The sequence below is a fragment of the Oxyura jamaicensis genome, chromosome 4 (genome assembly GCF_011077185.1).
Source record: "Oxyura jamaicensis isolate SHBP4307 breed ruddy duck chromosome 4, BPBGC_Ojam_1.0, whole genome shotgun sequence".
NCBI lineage: Eukaryota > Metazoa > Chordata > Aves > Anseriformes > Anatidae > Oxyura > Oxyura jamaicensis.
Window position 1 is genome coordinate 4,810,620 of NC_048896.1, and position 20,732 is coordinate 4,831,351.

At 37.6% G+C, this 20,732-nt stretch overlaps 1 protein-coding gene across 9 annotated transcripts in view; it reads left to right on the plus strand.

Annotated features, from left to right (window-relative positions):
• The window catches only part of PCDH11X (protocadherin 11 X-linked), a 489,383-nt gene that overhangs the window by 252,906 nt on the left and 215,745 nt on the right, over positions 1 to 20,732 (plus strand). Inside the window, exon 6 of one of the 9 annotated variants that reach the window (XM_035323635.1) lies at positions 4,569 to 5,860. The exons of the other annotated variants lie outside the window; for them this stretch is intronic. Coding sequence (XP_035179526.1) covers positions 4,569 to 4,583 — 15 coding nt within the window. The 3' untranslated portion in view covers positions 4,584 to 5,860. Of the gene's footprint in view, positions 1 to 4,568; positions 5,861 to 20,732 lie in introns of those variants that run through there. 9 annotated transcript variants of the gene reach the window in all.

The window sequence follows — 20,732 nt, forward strand, 5'->3', positions numbered from 1 at the left end:
CAACCATTTCCTTGTGGATTGTGGGGGCGACATTCTGCTCCTCATCCCCTTCCACCAGCTCAGGGTACTGGGCGTCCAGAGAACAACTGGTTTTGCTGTTAAAGACTGAGGCAAAGAAGGCGTTAAGTACCTCAGCTTTTTCCTCATCTCTGATTACTAAGTTTCCCCCCACATCCAGTAGAGGGTGGAGATTCTCCTTAGTCCTCCTTTTTGTGTTGATGTATTTATAGAAACATTTTTTGTTATCTTTAACAGCAGTAGCCAGACTGAGCACCAGATGAGCTTTGGCTTTTCTAATTTTGTCCCTGCACAGCCTCGCGATATCCTTATAGTCCTCCCTAGTGGCCTGCCCACTTTTCCAAAGATTATAAACCCTCTTTTTTCTTCTAAGCTCAAGCCACAATTCTCTGTTCAGCCAGGCTGGTCTTCTTCCCCGCCAGCTCGTCTTTGGACACGTGGGGACAGACCGTTCCTGCGGCATTAAGATTTCCCTCTTGAAGAGCGCCCAGCCTTCCTGGATTCCTCTGCCCTTCAGAACCGCCTCCCAAGGGACTCTACCAACCAGTGTCCTCAGCAGCACAAAGTCAGCCCTCCGAAAGTCCAATACAGTGATTTTACTGGTCCCCTTCCTGGCCTTGCCAAGAATAGAGAACTCCACCATTTCATGGTCACTCTGCCCAAGACAGCTCCCGACAATCACATCCTCCACCAGTCTTTCTCTGTTTGTGAAGAGAAGGTCTAGCGGGGCACCACCCCTGGTAGGCTCACTAACCAGCTGTGTCAGGAAGCTATTTTCCACGTTCTCCAGAAACCTCCTAGACTGCTTTCTCTGGGCTGTGTTGTACTTCCAGGATATGTCAGGGAAGTTGAAGTCCCCCACGAGAACCAGCGCTGACGATTTCGCAACTTCTGTCAGCTGCCTGTAGAACTCCTCATCCGTCTCCTCGTCCTGGTTCGGCGGTCTGTAACAGACCCCGACCAGGACACTAGCCTTGTTGGCCCCGCCGATCCTAACCCAAAGGGACTCGACTTTGTCATGCCCAGCTTCGAGTTCTACAACATCGAAAGACTCTCTAATATAGAGAGCCACTCCACCACCCCTTCTGTGCTGCCTGTCCCTTCTGAAGGGTTTATAGCCAGTCATTGCAGCACTCCAGTCATGAGAGTGGTCCCACCACGTCTCCATGATGGCAACCAAGTCGTAGCCTGCCTGCTGCATGATGGCTTCCAGCTCCTCCTGTTTGTTGCCCATGCTGCGTGCATTGGTGTAGATGCACTTCAGCTGGGCCATTGCCTTATCCCCCGGCCTTGCTATTGTTCCCCCTGGCACAGCTCCAGCAAACCTTGCTTCAGCCCCATCCCCCTTCTTACCTAGTTTAAAGCCCTCTCAATGAGCCCTGCCAGCTCCTGGCCCAGGATCCGTTTTCCCCTAAAAGATAGGGACCCGTCTGCAGCCATCAGGCTGGGTGTCGAGTAAAGTGCCCCATGTTCGAAAAACCCAAGATTTCTGTCTTGGCACCGGCCCCTGAGCCATGTGTTTAACAGGTGGGCTTTTTGTGTCCTCTCTGTACCCCTCCCTGCCACTGTAGGGATGGATGTAAACACCACCTGCACTCCTGCTCCATCCACTAACTTTCCCAGTCCCCTAAAGTCTCATTTAATAGCCCTCAGGCTTGTCTCTTCAATGTCATCACTACCTGCCTGGACTATCAAAAGAGGATAATAGTCAGAGGGGCAAACCAGGTTGGGAAGCTTCCTAGCAACGTCCCTGACCCTGGCCCCAGGGAGGCAGCAGACTTCCCTACGGGTAGGGTCAGGCCGACAAATAGGGCCCTCTGTTCCCCTGAGGAGAGAGTCTCCCACAACAATCACCCTTCTGTCTTTCTTGGTGGAGGCAGTCCTGAGGCGTGGAGTCGACCTCCTCGCCTTAGTCATCCTCCTGGGTACACTTGCTACCTCTTCCTCACCCACCGGTCTCTCAATCTCCAGGGCCTCAAACCTGTTGCGTAAGGGCACCTGGGAAGGTGGGGCTGGAAGGGGAGGGCATCGCCTGCGATGTCGAGCAGGGACCTTTTTCCATTCCTCCTCAACTCCCAGATCCCCTCCCTCTGCCTGACGGCCACAGGGCAGGGGGTCCACCCCCATTTGGGGTGTCTCACCCCGGTACCTCTCCTTGAGGCCCTGCAGGGAGCCACTCCACCAGTCTATCTTCCGCTCACACTCCCTGATAACCCTCAACCTCTCCACCTCCTCCTTGAGCTCCGCCACCATGCGGACCAGGTTATCCACCTGCTCACACCTCACACACACAGTTTCTCTGCCTCCCACCAATGGCAGCAACAGGCTCAGACACTCCCTGCATCCGGTGGCCTGAACCGCTGCACTTTTTAACGGGCAGTCGGTCTGGGTGCGTACCGACTTCCTGGAGAGCGCACCGTGCCTGGGGGAAACCATTATCGCCTCGCTAACGGCTGTCGTTGTGGAGGTGTTACGTATGGGCGGGGGAGACCGCTCCGCCCTGCCTGCGCGAACTGCCGCGCTAACTGCCTCGCCACGCCCTTCTGACGCGCCACGCCCTGGTTGCCCGTCCTGGTCGATCGCGCTCCCCAGGGGCAGCTTTTGAGCGGCTGGGGAGGGGGCGCTGCTGGCTCCGCCTACGCCTCGTCAGCCTCCCTCACGAGGGCTGCCGCGTCCTGGCGGCTCCCTCGAGTAGGCTCGATGCCGGAAAAATTAGCCCTGCCTGGCCCGATCCCCCGCTCCGCTGCAGAACGCGTCTGCCCCGGAGCCGATCGCCTCGGCAAATGGCCGAGCTTGTTCATAAAGTTTGAGCAGATGTGTGATAAAATGGTAAATTAGGAAATAGTGCTGTGCCTGATTTTGTATGGCCACAGAGGAACTTTGTCATAGTATTAACAGCAAATATGCCAGGGTACTTGAAAATAGGGAAATATATCTCATGCTGTGTATTTCAGACCTCCAGCTGGGAAGACCATTTTTTGTGTAAGTCTTCTGGAGAAATTCTTCAAGTTCACTGGCACTCTCTTATCTCGTCTAAGTACAGAACTAAATGAAGCCACCAATGTGCAAGCAACATTCTGAAAATAAAGACTCCATGCACAGAAAAATAATGAATTTTCTAAAATGTAAATGTAGAGATAAGCCACGGGTTTTTAAGATACTTAAGATATTTAAGATATTTAAGATACTTAAGATATTTAAGATACTGAAATGATGTAACTAAGGCAACTGGAATAATAATTTGACATCACAAGGAAGCTGGTATAAATGGGTATAAATGGTATATGTTTTCCAGAGGTATATTTAAATTATTTCAAGCAAAAATGGCTTGTCAAAAGCATGAAATTCTGTTTGAATTATCAATGCTTAATGTTTATCAATCACTAATATTTATAGTAAATCTCTGCAACTTAAAAAAAATAAACATTATAAGTAAATTTCTTAAAACAAATAGAGCATGTAAATGTTTGCAAATTAAACTTCTAAGGCACCAATAGTATGTGATTTTATAAGAGGTTCTGAGTTTTGAGTATTCATCGGTATCACTTAGCTCTTATAAGCAACAGGGTATAAAGCAGCCTTGCCCATGCATAAAAAACTCACTTAAGGCCATTCCAGGGGCAAGATTATTGAAAGCATTATTAAATGCAAATGAGTTTTGGATGTCAATTTGGTATTTGAAGCAGGCTAATCATACATGGGATAATTCATCTTGTAAAACAATATAATTACCTTACATATACATAAAATACCACTTGGATCCAAATTGTTCATTTCAAGGTAGTGTTAGAACTGTGCTCTTTCGCAATCATGCTTTTGTTCAGAAGAGTGGATGGCTTCCCGTTCCTAGTAGCACTCTAAAACAAGAGTATAGAAGCCTTTCTTATGGTAGTTACTTATGAACAGTACAAACAAAGTCAATGGAAAAACTGCTTTGCACCTTGTTCATGAAATGAACACGTTTTTGAAAAGTTGAGTTCTAGTCTTGACCAAGTGATTAGGTGAATCAGATCTGATTGAGGTGAGGCAGAGAGTAGTTCAAAGACACAATCTGAGGTAAAAACAGCACAATCAAATTCTTTGTTATTGAAATTGAGCTTTGCAAATAATTGTAATTTTCATAGTGAATTTAACTTCCCTTTCAATTCAAATTTTGAAAGCAAGTTTTGTTGTTTTCCTTCATGGTGTTTGTTATCCCCCCTCCCCCCCACACACACACTTTTTTTTTTTTTAGTTTAACTCTGTGAGGCAGTGAACTGTTTGCCTTGGTTATTTTCTTCATCACATTCAAATCTGAGCTGTTCAGCTCAGTTGGTGTTGCTGCCTGTACTGATTGGCAAAGCGTGTGTCTCAAAGGGAGGATTTGATAAAACTTCTAAAGCTTTAGGTGCTTAGAATAAGCAAATAGAAACTGTAACTTTTGTATCTAAGTTCACTAGCTAAAAGGGGCTATACCTCTTTGTTTAGCTCATTTAAGTCCCTGGTTCTCTTCGGAGGGCTTTAAGACCTTTGTCCTTATCCTGTGTAAAAGCACACTCCTGTTCCTTAAGGTATGCTTGTACTGAAAGGAGAATTTGGAAGTCACTGTCCGTGAGAATTTGTACACACAGAAGATACTGCTTGGCAGCATGGAGAGAAGAACTGTCTTGAAGACTGGTGTAGATGTCTTTCAAATTCAAGTGAATTGGATTTTTAGCACAATTCACTCACCTCTTACAGTATGTTTTCATGACTCTGATTAAGGCTCATTTTTCCACAAAACCTGTTAAAAATAGAGGGAAAATATGAGTGCCAGAATCTTTTATTAGCAAATTAACTCAACTTCAAAGTTGTCTTTGTTGTAATAGTACTGGATTAAATTATATGACCTAATTATTACATGAAGATAAGGTGACTATCATCCTTTTTAATACAGGCATGTTATGACATGTAACTGGAAATAATTTGAAGATCATAAAATTAAACCTTAGCTGCTGTTATTACACTCCCCTTTCTCCTTTCTTAATGAAATTTCAAATCTGTCAGCTGTGGTATATTTAGGCTGTACAGCAAAAATATAAGGACAATTTACAATTGTGAAGAAATTTTGGTGTTGACTGAAAGTTTTGTTTGGCTTCACTAACTGAAAAAAAAAGTCTTTTGCATTCTTGTTATTCATCAACATTCACCACAAAATGATTGCATACAGAATTTTGAGAATTTTAAGTGGAGTTCAAAATTACTAGTCTGAAAAGAGTCCACTCTAGGATGATGTGCTCATTTTAAATGATATTGTAAACAACGAAAGTCTCAGCATTGACCGAATGAATAAAGAAAGCTAAATTCATATAACAGCATGGAAACAGAACACAAAGAACAGAAATATTGAGATGAAGTGTTCCCAGAAAACAAATTACTTTTAAAACTGTTTGCTAACTATTACTGTTAGATTTTTGACAGTGATGCAAGTTCTTAAAAGGCTTATGTAATATCTTTTTACAAATATATATTTTTTTGTCTCTTTTTTTGTATTGTTGATAGCACTTTGTCACACAGGAGTACACGAGTTTTGTCTGCATGTGTTTCGGTGCAGTTCCCGTTTGTTAGAATGGCAATGAATAGACATATATAGTTTTCTGTTACTTAGGGCTTAATAGTAGGGTTAAATACTAACTGAAGGTGTGGGCTTTACATATCATCATTTAATATTCATGATTGATTTTTTATACGCTTATACTCTGTATTAATATACTTGGATATATAAAGAATTTATAATGTAGAAAACACATTTCAAAAGTGATCTTGCTCTGCTGATCATATTGAAAAGCAGAGCATGAAAAATAAAGAAATGAAAAAAGCTCTTTATTTATATTCTTAGAATATTTGCTTCCTTCCCTCTCCTAATACCATTTTCTTCACACTTTCTTTCATACTTGCACAGATTTTTATATATACTGTATAATGAATAAAATAGTATGATATTATGCCCTCAGATAAGGATATTGTAGATCAAAATACTTCAGAATTACTCCGGAATGAAGCTTCTCTATAAGCAATTCTATATATTGTAGTGAATGCTTGTATACGTGCTTTTATTGTGCATTTGAGATGGTACATCTCAGGGCAGCCAATTTCTAGAACTCCTTGGGTCATGAAAAAGACTTCTTGTGCTTTCTTCCATGAGTACTACAAATAATAAAATCTCCTTATTTGTCCCTTTCTCATAAGGACTGAGAATAGCAGCAGCAGCTGTATTATGGCAAGTACTGCCATTTGGGATCCTGCTGACAGATAATATAGTGTAGCAAAAAGGTGTCATTATGATGACTCATTTCACCCAGGTTATGAAAGGCTGTGATTCATTAGAGCCAAATATATGCTACAGATATGCTATCTACTGCAGCTTGAAGTTTTACAATAATGAAAAGGCAAGAATAAAGTAGATTTTAAGAAGAAGAAGAGGGGAGAAGGAAGTCCTTCTACCATAAGTTGAACATATTAATTTTCAGTTGACATTGATCAAAATGAATATGCAATAAAAGTAGAGAATAAAAACATAAACAATTTTAAATGGTGGAAGAGAGGCTATGTAAAACCGCTATACAGTTGAATATTAGGAATAACCAATATTCACACACCTTTGCATAAAATCCTTGTATGTTCTTCATTATTGTTCTTTCAATGTATCTTCCCAGTTATGGGAATCTTGGCTTAGAAAATGATCTGGCATACTTATTTGACATTTTAAGATAATCAAAAGATTTATGTTGTTTGCTTGTTTGTTTGTGTAAGAATACATTAAAATCTGTGGCTTGAAAACAGTCACTGATGATTTAACTATACTCAGTAAAGGCACTCATAAGTCTTGTTGCAAAATTAGAATGTGAAGTTATTCTTAAAAATTCTGTGAGGAAACTTTTTTTTTTTTTCATTTACATCAATCCTTTAAATCCCTACAGCTTTTCTTAACAAAGGGCAGAAGGAAAATAATTGCTAGATACATGCAGATTTTGTTTAGACAAACAGTAGAACATGTTTTTTGTATCCTGCATCTTACACTAAAATTAACTGTAGATTCTAGAAATTCCTCAGATTTTCAGCATATTTAATTTATTCTCTCAGTAAATTTTGTTGACACCTTCTACCTCCTGTAATTTAGGACTTTAAATTCACCTTGAACTTGAACTGCATACTAACTGAAGAAATCGTTCCATTACTTCATTTTAATTTTTGGCAAAAGGCGTATTTGCAGATATGCATAGTGTGCTTGTGTATGGTATCAGCTCTACGGCGTTGTGCATGCAGTGTTTTGTTAAATTATTTTTGGCAATAAATGTTTGTTTTTTTTTTCATTTTTCCCTCATGGTGCTTTGCTCCAATATTGAAGTTATCTTATATTTGTTAGAGTTTGTTTTCATTATAGATGCCATCTGTAGAACAACTTGGCTTCAGACTATGTTGGAGAATATACAACCTCTTCAGTAAAAGTAATTCTCATGTCAAGATATGGGCATGCTATGGATTGTAAATTTTGTTTTCATTGCCAACCTCTGCCAGATTTTACTTGTTGCTCTGTGCAATTCTGTGTTGAGCAAAATATTTTCATTGTTATTCACTGAACAGTTAAGGACATCATTTCAGGATTAGAAGGAAAAAGGCTTCTCAGTTTTACTCCTTACTCTTTTTTGTTTGTTTGATGGTGTCTTTTACCCACAGTGGAGCAAAGAATGCATGGCTTGGTACCTGTATTATTTTATCAGTAATCTCACTACCAGTGGTGTGTTCTTTTTTTAATGAGTACTGAAATTCAGGCATCAGAGGGAACCTCCGTTACCCAGACATGGCCATTGCTAACCTGCATACTATTATGATATGAAATGTTCTCATTTATTTGATCATAAATGCTATGGCAGAATGAAGTGCCAGCTCTGCACAAGGTGTCAGAACCTTACAATTACTAAAGATTCCATAACGACTTCTGTGGACGTCAACTTTCCCCATCCCCAGAATGGAAGTTCCCGTAAGATAGCAGTGAGGGACCATAACACTGAGGGATACCTTTTCTATTGGGACTCACCTTGCATGGCAAGTCCAGCAGCGACACATCTCACGTCACAGGGGTGGGTGTGTGGCATAGCTCTGATCTCCTGTGTGTTGCATGCACATCTTGTGAAAGAGACTAGAGTATTTTGTGTGAAACCTGACAGGTCTGCCACATGGGATCTCTAAATATTTTAGTGAAGTAGAACACCTTTACAGACAGCACAAACGTATCTGAGTCTGAGCACCTTGTACCAAAAAGTTTCCATGGGCAGAAATGTATGTCCTGTACCTGTGAATCAGAGGGTAAGGAGTGTTAAGAGTGGTTCACAGGCAGGAATCTTTGCCTCTGTTCCCACACAGGTGTACTTGTGCTGGATTGTATCTCTTCTCCAGTAGTTGTGCAGCAAGGGCAGAATACTTTCACCCTGCAGGTTTAGATTGCAGCAGCACCATTCAGGCACAGCGGTGGGCTACAGCATGGGAGCCACACTTGAAGCATCCAAGGCTCAAGGGTGTATTGGCCACACTTAATGTGTTATTTCCTTAGATGCTCTTGAACCCTCCTTTATGTCCTAGTGGCAATGGAAGAGATGTGGCCAGATGGTAATGCTTTATTGGTGTACTGCTGCACTTCATCTGTGTTAGACTGTGAAATGATGGTTAGGTGACCTCTGCTGCACAGTGAATGCCTCAGCTGCCTGAAGTCTGCTCTAACTTACCCAGGTGACAGGAATCTATTTTCTAACTTTAATCACTAAGTTGAAGAGCAGCGTAAAGATGGTTCTGCTTTTTTTTTTTTTTTAATCTTCTGCTGAGTGTCAGCAAAGGTGAATGACAAGCTTGATGCCTTGAGTTCCTTGCATAGGCACAGATAGCAATGTCATTTGCAGCACCTCACTGTTGAGCATATTTTCATCTTATTGTTGATCAACATTGTAAATCTTAGAAAAGCAAAGATTTTACAGATGTGTTTCCAATTACACTGTGCAAATGATACTATGAATGCATTGTGTGTATATGTCTTACTGAATTATGGTATAGTAAGTAGAAATATTTAATCTCCAAATTGTTAGCATATCATTGCCTGGGAGGCAAAGAATTACTTGTTTTGATTTGTAAAATTAGCTCTCTGAACAGATATACAGACTTTATAACTAACTGACTTTATAATTAACGACAATAACAATAATAATTTTGCTTTTCCCATGTTCTCCCTATCATTTATGTTGAACATGCATAGGAAATAATATTATATTAGTGTAAGGTAGGTTTCTATTAGGTATATTGGCATTGAATAACTTCCCCTTTTTTATTCTTGGCTTGTTTTTTTGTAGCTTGCCTTTAAGCTTTTCTATTTTTAATTAAGGTAGATATTTCTAGTAGTGATGGATAACTTGTGAGGAAATCAGGTATCTCAAAAAAGTCTGCAAGTTATATCCTTTTGCATTTGTTCTTTTTTTTTTTTTGAAAATAGACAAGAATGAAAGACCATTTCCTCTATTTTGCTTTTGTCAAATTTGTGTAGTTAAGTTTGCTTCCATTCTATTAATACTAATCCTGAATGTATTCATATAGCCAGCAATTGTAGATTTTTTTTAAGAAATGTACAATATAAAATTTCTAAAAATATACATATTTTATATTAAAAATCTTTAAATATTAGAAGTTTAAGGTGTAGGTATTGTTTTGTTTTAGTACTGAAAAGAAATAACCAGAAAATTTAAGGTCACTGTATCCATGGCTGAGAGAAGCTGTCCTGGCAACATGCCACAAAATGACACAGTTTATTTCTTTTATTCCATCAGAAAATGGTAATTTGTTGATTTAAAAGGTATCATCTATACTTTGATCTTTATTTTCCATGCCTTTTGGAATAGCTGCAGTTCACTACTGGTTAGACTGATCTACCCTGATATATGCATATATAAAACTGTGTAGATGCATTGGAGTTTTCTTGTGAGGCTTAACTAGCTAGTATTGCTTAGTGAAACATTAAAATCAAAGCATTATGATGAAAACAATAAATAGCATTGGTTGAGACACAAATGCACAATATGCAGTTTAAAAGATCCCAAAGTGTGGCACAAAGTGGTCTATAGCCCTGTATGCCGTGAACAGAGGGCTGGAGCCATGTGCAAACTCTTTTGGTATGACCTGGGGTAGCGCTAAGGGAGATTCTAAGGATTGCAATTTTTCTCCCAAGCATAAAGCCTCTTTGGGATGTATCTCCTCTGCTTCAGATGACAGCTGTATAATTTTACAAAACATATTAAAAGCTGTACTTCAGTGGTTTAAGAATGGCTTAGTATGGATGCGATAGTTTCTTTCTGTAGAAACGCTGTAAAGATAAAAGTCTGCAATTTATATAAAATTATTAAAAAATTATAAAATGATTTGCCGTTTGCAATCAGTTGCAAATGAAACTGCACTTAACATAGCCGTTTACTGGAGACTCTGTTACACAAAGCACAAAGGATTATGGGAGGATAAGGATGAACTTTCCTCTTAGCCACCAGTCCTGCAAACAGCATTGTAAATATGAATTACGAGTGAAGTATTTATTGAAGCCAAGAAAGTGAACTAACACTTACTAGATGTTCAAACCAGAATGTCAATCAGCATGATCACTGCAACTCATCATGCTTCACTCCCAGTAGATGGTCTGATACCACACTTGTAATTTATTAGCTAATGGGAGACACTGTATTAATTTAATTCTCTGCTATACTGGCTTACTGCTATGTGGTGCAATTTTGCTTTGGAGCATGACCTCAATGAAATCAGCTTTAAGTCTATAACAGCACTAAAATAAATCATGTGTCTCACCACAACGCTCCTAAATGTTGACTAGTAATTAAAGTTTGCATGGAGATGTGTGTATGTAGCCATCAAAATGAACTGTGTTTTATAGTCTGATATCTTTGGTATTTATGCATTAATTAAACTTTGAGCCCTTTGTCTAGTTTTGTAACGGTGAATGCAGTCCTTATTTGAATTGGTAAGAATCCATATTTCAGACATATTTTCAGAATTTTGTGACTCCTAATTTTATCCGGTTTCAGCAGAGGGCTGAATGTCTAAATACCTTTGAGAAGCTGGGAAGATTTATTTTTTTTCTAAAAGTGTTTTATTGACTGTATGAAAATTCAAAACGATAGAATTTTTCTCTTGAGCTGAGAAAGTCTCAAGATTTTTATTTTTTTTTTTAATTGAAGAAAAAGTTAGGAAGGCACTTTTTCCATTACCTTAGAATTAATATTTTATTTATATTATGTTCATGATATGTGTCTTCATCAGTCTGAGATGTATGGTCAAGTGTATTCTTTCCATTTAACGGCAAGTTTTCAAGGTTCTCTGGGGATGTGGTATCCTGTATTTCTATTAGAAGAGAGCACACAGAATACAGTTTGACTTCCCTAAGGGAAACAGAATGAAGTTGGCACAGATTGCTCTATAGATTCATAAGCAAAAAGGGCAGGAGGAGGAAGATATGAGATGTATGTTCAGTCAGCAGCAAGATTTGGTCGCACAGATGACATTCAACACTGGGTCACTAGTCTTAGGAAGGTCATCTGTATAGGTGAATGATTTCACAATTTGTAACAATAAAGAATCATGTAGGTCCTTGGATTTCCAGCCTGCAAGATTGGGAATTTTATGACTACACTTTGGCTTTTGCTCATCATAGCACTCCTGCAAAGCTATACTGCATCTAGTTCTTAATATCTTTGTACTGCATCAGAATTAATCACATATGTGGGGAGCTATGGATTTGTAGTTGAAGCTTGTAGGTAGTCTGTCTAAAAATTAAGATTCCAGCCTTTAGATGGGTGTAAGCAGCATGTATCTATATGGAATTTGCAACACCAAATTCTCTCTTGATTAAGAGAAAGAGAAAAAAATATTTACAACAATGTTCACTGGCTATTGATAATTGGTTTCTAGTAGTTAATAGAATAGAGGGAATTAAACCAATGTGGTTAGCTAGCAGTGTTTTGCCAGACAAATAGGATTTAGTGGTATGCTGAAAAAAAGTTGATGGATGGTAATGGATAAGTGACAGCTTGGATTCTTTTCAAAGTGGAATGCTCTTTCTTGTAGGTTTCTTAGTTTCTGAATGTTGAATGAATGATTCCTACACTAAATTCTGAAAAACTAGTTATGTTAGTTTGTAAGAGTATTTTAAAGGCAAGATTGCAGATTGTTAACAAGAATATTTTCCCTCCAAAATTTGTCTTATAATCTTAATGTTTTGAATCTGTGGTTGAATAATGGAACCGTGGTGGCACTGGAAAGTCTTAATATTTTGTGAAAACTGTATGAATATAAGAAACAGGAAAGCAATGAAAATGTGGCTTGTGCTAAGGAGACTAAAGTCAGGTATAGAATGTCTTATGTGCTAATGAAGTCACAATCTGTGAGTACACAAGTGTAAACTTGGCAAAAACTAACCATTTTACATATGATTGGTGACTGAGATAGATGTGGATTATTTTTGATTTGTGTTCTAGCCTGAAAAATGTGACCATATCCCAGAAGATCCACAATGTGACTTAGCTCTTAATAAAATTGTATGGAAAACTTACCATTTTTAGAAAATTCATCCATTGTATGTGATGAATTCACACACTTGTGTGTAAGGTTTGAGGCATGTGCAGCGCTATTTAATCAGGTCTGAACTAGGTAATGGCTAGTGATGATAATAATCAAAAAATCTTGGTGGACATTTTTGGAGTATGTCTTTTTTTCGTGGATGAGAAAGCCAAACACAGAAGTGCACCTCTGAATCTCCTGGTCTACTCCTAGCAAAGTAAATAAAACATGATAATGCCAATTTACAGATATTTCTGAACTGCTTTTAAAACGAAACAAAGAAAGAATACTAACATAACAATATCAATTATTTACATGCCTACTTATCAGTAAAAAATAAATATAAAAAAACTTTCAGTTATTTCTTATGCTGATCAGGCAGTTATGATTACCTCTTTGAAAATGAGTTTTTCTTCTGAAACTGGGATCTTGTTAAAGGTATAGAAGCTTTTCAGAAGGAAACTCATTTGAAATAGAAATTTAAATGTTAGTTACATATCGTTGAAGATGAGACTTTTTTTCCCAAGAGCCTCTTGTTTGATATAAATGTGTTGATTTCTGTGAAACAAGTATTTTAAAATACTAACTCTTTGATACTGATCTTGAAAGCAGTTTTCAATCTGACTTTATTTTCCCACCAATAATATATTTCCTGCTGTTTGGAAACTACATGCAGCTGGATATATTTCATTTTGAAATATTCTTTTATTAAAATGTAGCACACAATGATAAAGTGAACTTAACTGATGTTAATTCTCAGTTTAACCATGCCAAAAATTGGTGACTAGAAGTTGTAAAGTATGGAGAGGGATTATGAAACAAGTGTGGTGATATGATGATGATTTGTTTGGCCTTTGCTGCAAGGGTACGTGGCAGATATGTGTTGACATTGCCACCAAAAAGACTTGATCAGTCCTAAATTACGCTTGTCTTGCCTAGGTCCATAGACTGTTGCCCTTATTTTTTATGAAGAACAAAGGTTTTACAATATTGGCAGCTTCTCACATCCATGACAACTAACATATCACTGGCACAAGTTCCTTAACTATGGCACTGAGAGAAAATATCAAATAAAATGTGACTGCAAGATTTTAATACCAAGTAATCTACCTTTTGTATCTTTTTAGTAATGTACTAAAGTAACATGGCCATAAAAAAAAAGATCAAATGGAAGTGTTAAAATCTGGTGGAGTTTTTATAAACAAATATAAAAAGAGATACCCCAGAAACTGTTAGACAACCTCAGTAATTGCCAGCCTGACCGGCTCACCTTGTTGCAGCTCTCTTGGAACTGTCTACAGCCCAAAAGAACCAGATCAAGATGTGCCTGACATTATCACAGCCACAGGTGTGCCCTTGCAACTAAAATGAAGGTGTTCAGTAAAGACTTGATAGTCAAAAACTGAGCTTCAAATAAATGATCTCATCTGGCTGACAGTGGTTAAGGAACACACAGATGTGAAGGGGGTTTATCAGAGAGGATTGGGCTAATTTATTGGAAAGATGACTTCTTCAGTGGGCACTGTTAGAGTCAGTGGACGGCACAGCCTAATATTTCCTAATTAATAATGTCTGAAAACAGGCTTGAAATCCCAGGTGGTTTCTTAGATAGGCCTTTTGTTTAAATAAGGTTAAAAATGTATTTTTATGTGAGCTGACTTATAGAATTATAGTAAGAACACCCCGAATGATTTTTATGTACATCTGTATTGAAAAATATTTAAAAATAATAATACATAGGGAGAGACATTGTGAATTGATTTCAGAATGCTGATTAATTTAGTCCTTGGTGTACATTTCCCCAAAATGGTTAATGCATCTGTTGAACTAATGAATTTTTCTTAATTAATGCAAATTTCAATTTTCTCAGGGCAAGAGCATTAGAGAAGAGAGCAATGAATATCACACAAATAAGCACACATTCAGTACATTTTTGTCAACTCTATGTACTACACATGCATAGATGATGAGTTATTTTGCTGTATTTATAGAAGATAACTAAGGAATTAATCTGTACTCGCATATGTAAACATACATGGAAATTTCAGGACTCTCTCTGGAGTATTTTTACAGGTAGAGTTTCCGTCTCTCTGAGACTCTTTTTCTTTGTTTAGCTGTTTCAAAGAGATGAAATTCCTACAAGCAAAAATCATAGTTCTTGTAGTTAAATTGCCCTATAGATCCTAAGGTGGAAAGGTTCCTGCTCAGTGTAGCGGCTTTTTTTTTCTTACTAATGTCTAAAATTAAATCGCCCTGAGGCCTTGAGCAAATGGCCAGCCTTGTAAAAGAGTATGTTCACCAAAGTGCTAAACTAAAGGTGGCAGCAGCAGAACTGATGGGGATTCTCGACGGAGCACATTGCGTACTGCTCTGTGTTTGCCTGAGGTGAAATTACAAAGTGGTTTCTGTCTATCGAGGCAAGCAGGTAACTGAAATAGTAGCTCAGTAGCTGGGAATGTAAAAGTCACTGCCTGCCCCTGGCCACTCACCTTCAAAGCAGCTGTCACCAGTGCAGTTGGTGTGTTTGTACTGACATGAAGATGTGCAGAACCATCTGAGGATTTGGGTAAACATATGTTCAAACACAAACTTCCTTGCTTGCCTGCAAGCATCATGCTGTACCTTTTCATTGGCGGGAATACAACTAGCCATTTCATAGCTCTATAACGTAATAGGAAATTATTTCCTTTACTGCTTTTCTTTGGTTTCTGACGGAGTTTCCCCTCAGTATGTGCTTTGGGCAGAGCTGCACTCCTTTTCTCCTTGTGGTCCAAACCTCCATGGGCTGGAGGCTGGATTGTAACCTTCAGTTAGCAGAGAGCAGATCCTTCAGGTCTGATCTCTATTTGGCAGGCTGAGTGAAACCAGCTTTTCAATTGTGCAGGCTGCATGTTTGACTTCAAATTTGGGAAATTTCATTTCCTCTATAATTATATTAAATGCTTTAATAAAGGAAAAGGTATTAAATAGATCATTCCTATTTGTAAAATTAATATTTATGCTGTTATTCTGCTAAGTAGCTATTAAGGATTGTCAAAGACGATCTGTAAGATAAAAAGCTAGATCTTAACTATGTAGACTTCTGCGTTAAAAAAGCTGCCTGTTCATCCTCTTTCTGAAAAAAAAAAGTTTATTGAAGTAATACACAGAAGTGAAGCAACTAGGTGTGAGGGAGAGAGGGAGGAAGTACAGCAGTTGTGAAGGTACACTCAGATGGATGTTCTGTTTTATGAGATTTCTTCTGAAATATACACCTTGACACCCTGTGTGTTCGAGAACCTTATATCCAGTTTCAAGAGTTCTTCTTCTAGATCATGGATGCAGCAGCTTAAAGATCCCTCTAGGTTTTTATTTCCTTAAATTATCTTCCAGTTTCTCAGAACAAGCTCTGAAGGATGTTGGTGATGCTTTACAGTACTGCTGTATCAGTACACAGTCCTACAAAGGAGTTACCCTTACTGATGTGCAGGATTATGCTGAATATGGAAAGAAATCCCTGTTTCTTTATACATGCTTGCTTGTCTAGTCAGATCCAATCAGTTCTGGCAGGAAAGGAAGTAAACTGCTGTTCACACAGAGCTCAGAAAGAACTCACAAGGAGTAATGGAGCAGTGAAACTATGTCTGATTCAATTTTAAGGGTAGGCAGATTCCTGTGACTTGGCTGAAACTGAAATTTTAAACAATCTTTTAAATCCTCAAATTTCTTTTAGAAGGTGCCCTTCTAGTATAGTGCATACGTTTTATAAATGCTTTTATAATGTTTTAATATTTTAATACTTATTAACAACATTTTAATGCTAATAAATTATTTTGTTATAAAAATGTATTTTATATTTACCATTATATATTTATCAATATATTTACCATTGTTTTCCAAACATAACATTAAGCAATTTTGCAATTTATGCAAAAACCATCAGCCAAACAAACTTGTATGAATTCTGTGTTCTCTCGTGTTTTCTTCAAAATCGTTTTTATCATTACTTTCTAGAGTACTGAAGGACCTGATGTATGGATTAAACTCTTCTATTAAGTAACAATTTAAAATTTATTTGCTCTCCTGTACCTCTTAGTATTACAAATGGATTTCAAAGCCCCTTTTGAGAACTTTAAGCTTAAAATAACTTTGGAGAAAATAAATTCAAATTGTAGGTATGGTCTAAAGAGCAATATATAAGACTGTCCTTACTTAAAAAATCTTACCCTCAAACTTCATATGTGTATTTAAAATCAAAAACATTATTTTATCAGGATAATATTATATTAGTTAATAATTTACAAAGTATAGAAAATTGAATTGGCCTCTTTGCTTTTCATTTATTGGCAATGTTGTGCTTGTATTTCCAATTCTGGGAGTTATATTATTGATATTACGACTCAGATTAACCGTGCAAAGGTACACAGGGAAGAACGGTTATATTTGTGTATTTTTAGTAATTTACACTTCAAAGGTCTTAATGTATGATACTTTAATGTACAACCATCCATGTAATCTCTGTTCCTTCTGAACTTCCGACGCCAGAGATCCATCTATGTTGATATTTAGTTAGTAGTATAGATTGAACAGCTGCTAGATGAGCAATATACACATGCAATAATCAAATGCTTCCTTTGAGATGGAAGCTGTAAAAGAAAGCAACTTCAGAGTAAGAGTGCTTTAAAAAAAGAGTTTGTGCTCATGAACAATGAACATATGTAAAATCAATGTCAGGAAACAGGTTTATGCCCCAGATCCTTCAATTCTTCATTCAAGATACTTAGGTGGATGCTTACCATTAAAAGATAAAATGTTTTCTACTCCTTGCAAGGCCCAAATATCTCAAGTTGAAAAACACAGAACTCTTGTGAGGGCAGAAAGGGGTCTTCTTACAAGTTCCTTTTTTTCTCCCCAGCATTTACAGGAAATATGAGTATGATGATTAATCCTTGTGTTACATTGATTGAGCTGTTAGTACAAAACCAACTATGTTAATATACAGCTCCATCTGTAGATAATACAGAATGCTGGCACTATAGTGAAACAATCAAGAAAAGCAGCTCACATTCTTCCTGGGAGAATACTAAGAATACAATACAAGAAAAGCAAATGAAAATGTTACCTAAATATCAAGTACCAGTATTCCTTCAGTGTTTATATAACACTTTGTTCAAAAATCTGTTCTCTCTAATATTCAGTAAGCTTATTTGTGTTTTGAAAATAAGAATTGGTTTTGCTACACTCATTTTTAACTTGCATAAATATTTGCTTGTATTTTCATATTTAACTACATCGTATTTCTTTTTTTTCCACTGTCACAGATGTAGACAATTTTCTATCCCTTTCCCCCAGCGTTTTTTGGCAGCTAATGAATGTAGCCCTTTGGATCTCATCTCATCTTTGGCAGGATATCTGGAATTGATGTCCTAGGATGTGCGTAGCTAGCTCAGTAATGATGTTACAGGAAAACTAAACACTCCAAGCTACAAAGCTCTATTCAGAAATTTTATCTCTGATCCAGAGGCAAACTCACAAAATGCTATAGTACTGTGAATCACAAAATGAATATTCAGTAATGCACTCAGATTGCCAAGGGAATGAAAGGGTGATCCTCTAAGGAAAGCATAATACCAGCAAGTCAAAGTGATTGGACTCCTTATAAAAGGAATGTGACATATTCTTGAACAAGTTGCTTAATTGTTTCTCCATTGTCTTCAGAAGTAAGTGTAACGATGCAATACAAAGTATTGTTAGTATATGGGTTTATATTCGTATTCAATGTCAAGATCCCACTGTGAGGGACTCTAAAGTCAGTTTACACTTCACCTGCTTAAACTAATACCCAGTTCTATGAGAATAACACAGCAATCCCATCTAGGATTTATTCAGGTTGCTAACAGGTGAGAAGAGCTATTACATCAACCATACCTGAGCTGATGTGAGACAGGTGGAGGACTCTGTCACTCTATTAATCTCTTCGGAATAATTCATTAAATACTTCAACCTGTGTCAGTTGCAGGTAAAACCCAGGGTGGAATTACTTGTCTCTATTCTTGTTAATCCCTTGGCTGTCAGGATTCATCAAGCATTATATTCTGCCTGCCTTAGCAATTTCTAAGATGCAAATTCTGTGGCTGATGAAATGCTGCTAGACTGCCTCATATAGGTGTATATTATGGATTTGGGTGTCATATATTAATCTTATATTAATATTTCTCTTTCTAGTTTGGACACTTTCTTGCCAGTTTTTAATAGCAAATAATTGAAATCCTTTATTTTTTTTTTTTTTCATGCAAGTAGGCATTTCTTTTATTTATTGGTTTGTCGTGAAAAATCAAATACTCAGAGGTCCAGTTCCAATGGGTGAAAGTGTACTCCAGTGCAACTTGTTAGATGCATTGTGTTCTAATAAATTTTACATGATGATGACTACATTGACAATAGCAGCCCTAATGCTTTACTGAAATCTAGCTACCTGGATGCTGGGCACTAGCAGTCATGTAAAAGTTAAAACTTTGTGTAAAGTAATAAGTCAAAAAGATGGAGTATTATGTATCTCCATTTAACATCTGAAAGGGGACACAGAGACTTGAGCTATGTCCTTAAGTTTCAGCTAGGAAACATCAACTTCTTAAGAAGCATTATGGTCAAGCTCCTGTTTGTGTTTCTTTTACACAATATTTAGGCTCCTGCATTGTTTCACGCTGACTTGGTACATTATATGGTCTTAGGAAAAAGACCAAATCAGTAGCTTAACTTTATTGTGTCTTAAGAATAGTAAAATATTGATAAAATAGTATGCTGTATATATTCTAATATATATATATATATTTTTTTTTTGCGAAGACAGGATGATAAATCAACCATCCACCCACAGATCTTAATGCGGTTAAAGTAACTGCATTTGTATTTGTTTCAGATCTGTGGTTGTTTACATTTAAACATTTTCTGTGGTATTTGAAGAACTATAGATTTTGACTAGGCACTACAATTTTGCTCCTCCATATGACTTGTACCTACTAAGCTTATGTAGGGCTTGGTATGTTTAGTTCTGCCTCTTGCCTGAAACATTCTTCCTGTAATTTTCATTGAATATAGAAATCTTTCAGCAGCTCTATCTTTAGAAACTATTTATCTTTGGAACTACAGAATTTCAACCCTAGGGACAGTGAACATGCTTGTTACGTATAGACCTGTAAAAGTATTTATTGCACATCATGTAGAAAGAATAGCATATTCCTGTAAGATGACAGAAATTAAACTGGGATATAGCTGCATGTTTTCTACACACATGTAAGTATACATACACATCTATATAGTAAAGAGAACATTTCACTGTGAAGTAGTGTGTACCAGGGAGCTTCAGAGGAGTAGAAATGTTTCTTGTTTTGTTTTAGTAACACAATTAGAAAGGTGGTGCTGGAGAAGAGCCACTAAACACTGTCCTTGCACCTTGCATATACCCATTCAAAGATTTAAGAGTGGAATAAATTGGAAGTATGATATTGCATCAAAAAGTTTAACTTGGAGACGACAGAGAAAAATGTAATATGAAGTATGTTGGACAGAATAGGAAATGAACAGAATGCTGTAAGAAATCATACAGAAAAATCCTCTCTCTCTTCCCCCAAGAAGTGCATGAGCCCAAGACCTGCCTCACCTCCTTCAATCAACAACAAATTAATTATTACTAAAGAAGGATGCAATATATTTCTGAGTGGAATAACTAATTTCAAAACTGTCAATTTGTTCCAGTACTTCAAGTGCTAGAAGCCCAGAGTACTTTCAGTACTGTTATCAAAAGTGGTTTTGTCCACTTTATGAGGCTTTTAGTGTAAAATTGTATCTTTGTGGATTTCTTTCTTTTGTAGAACTGCAAATGTGTACAGAGACTGTTTTGATAAGCCTGAGTGAGCAATGGCGTATGTTTTCAGTACTATTAATAGGTTGGAACCAATGTCAAAGAAAGCATATGTATCTCTTCTTCCAGCCACTTCTTTTGGCTCCTGTTTGAGCACTGATGCCAAATAAATGAATAAAACTTGTCAGTCCTTTCAGGCCATTCATTAACTTAATCTCTTTTGTTGTTGTTAAATAATTTCTTATTACTCTGAGGGATA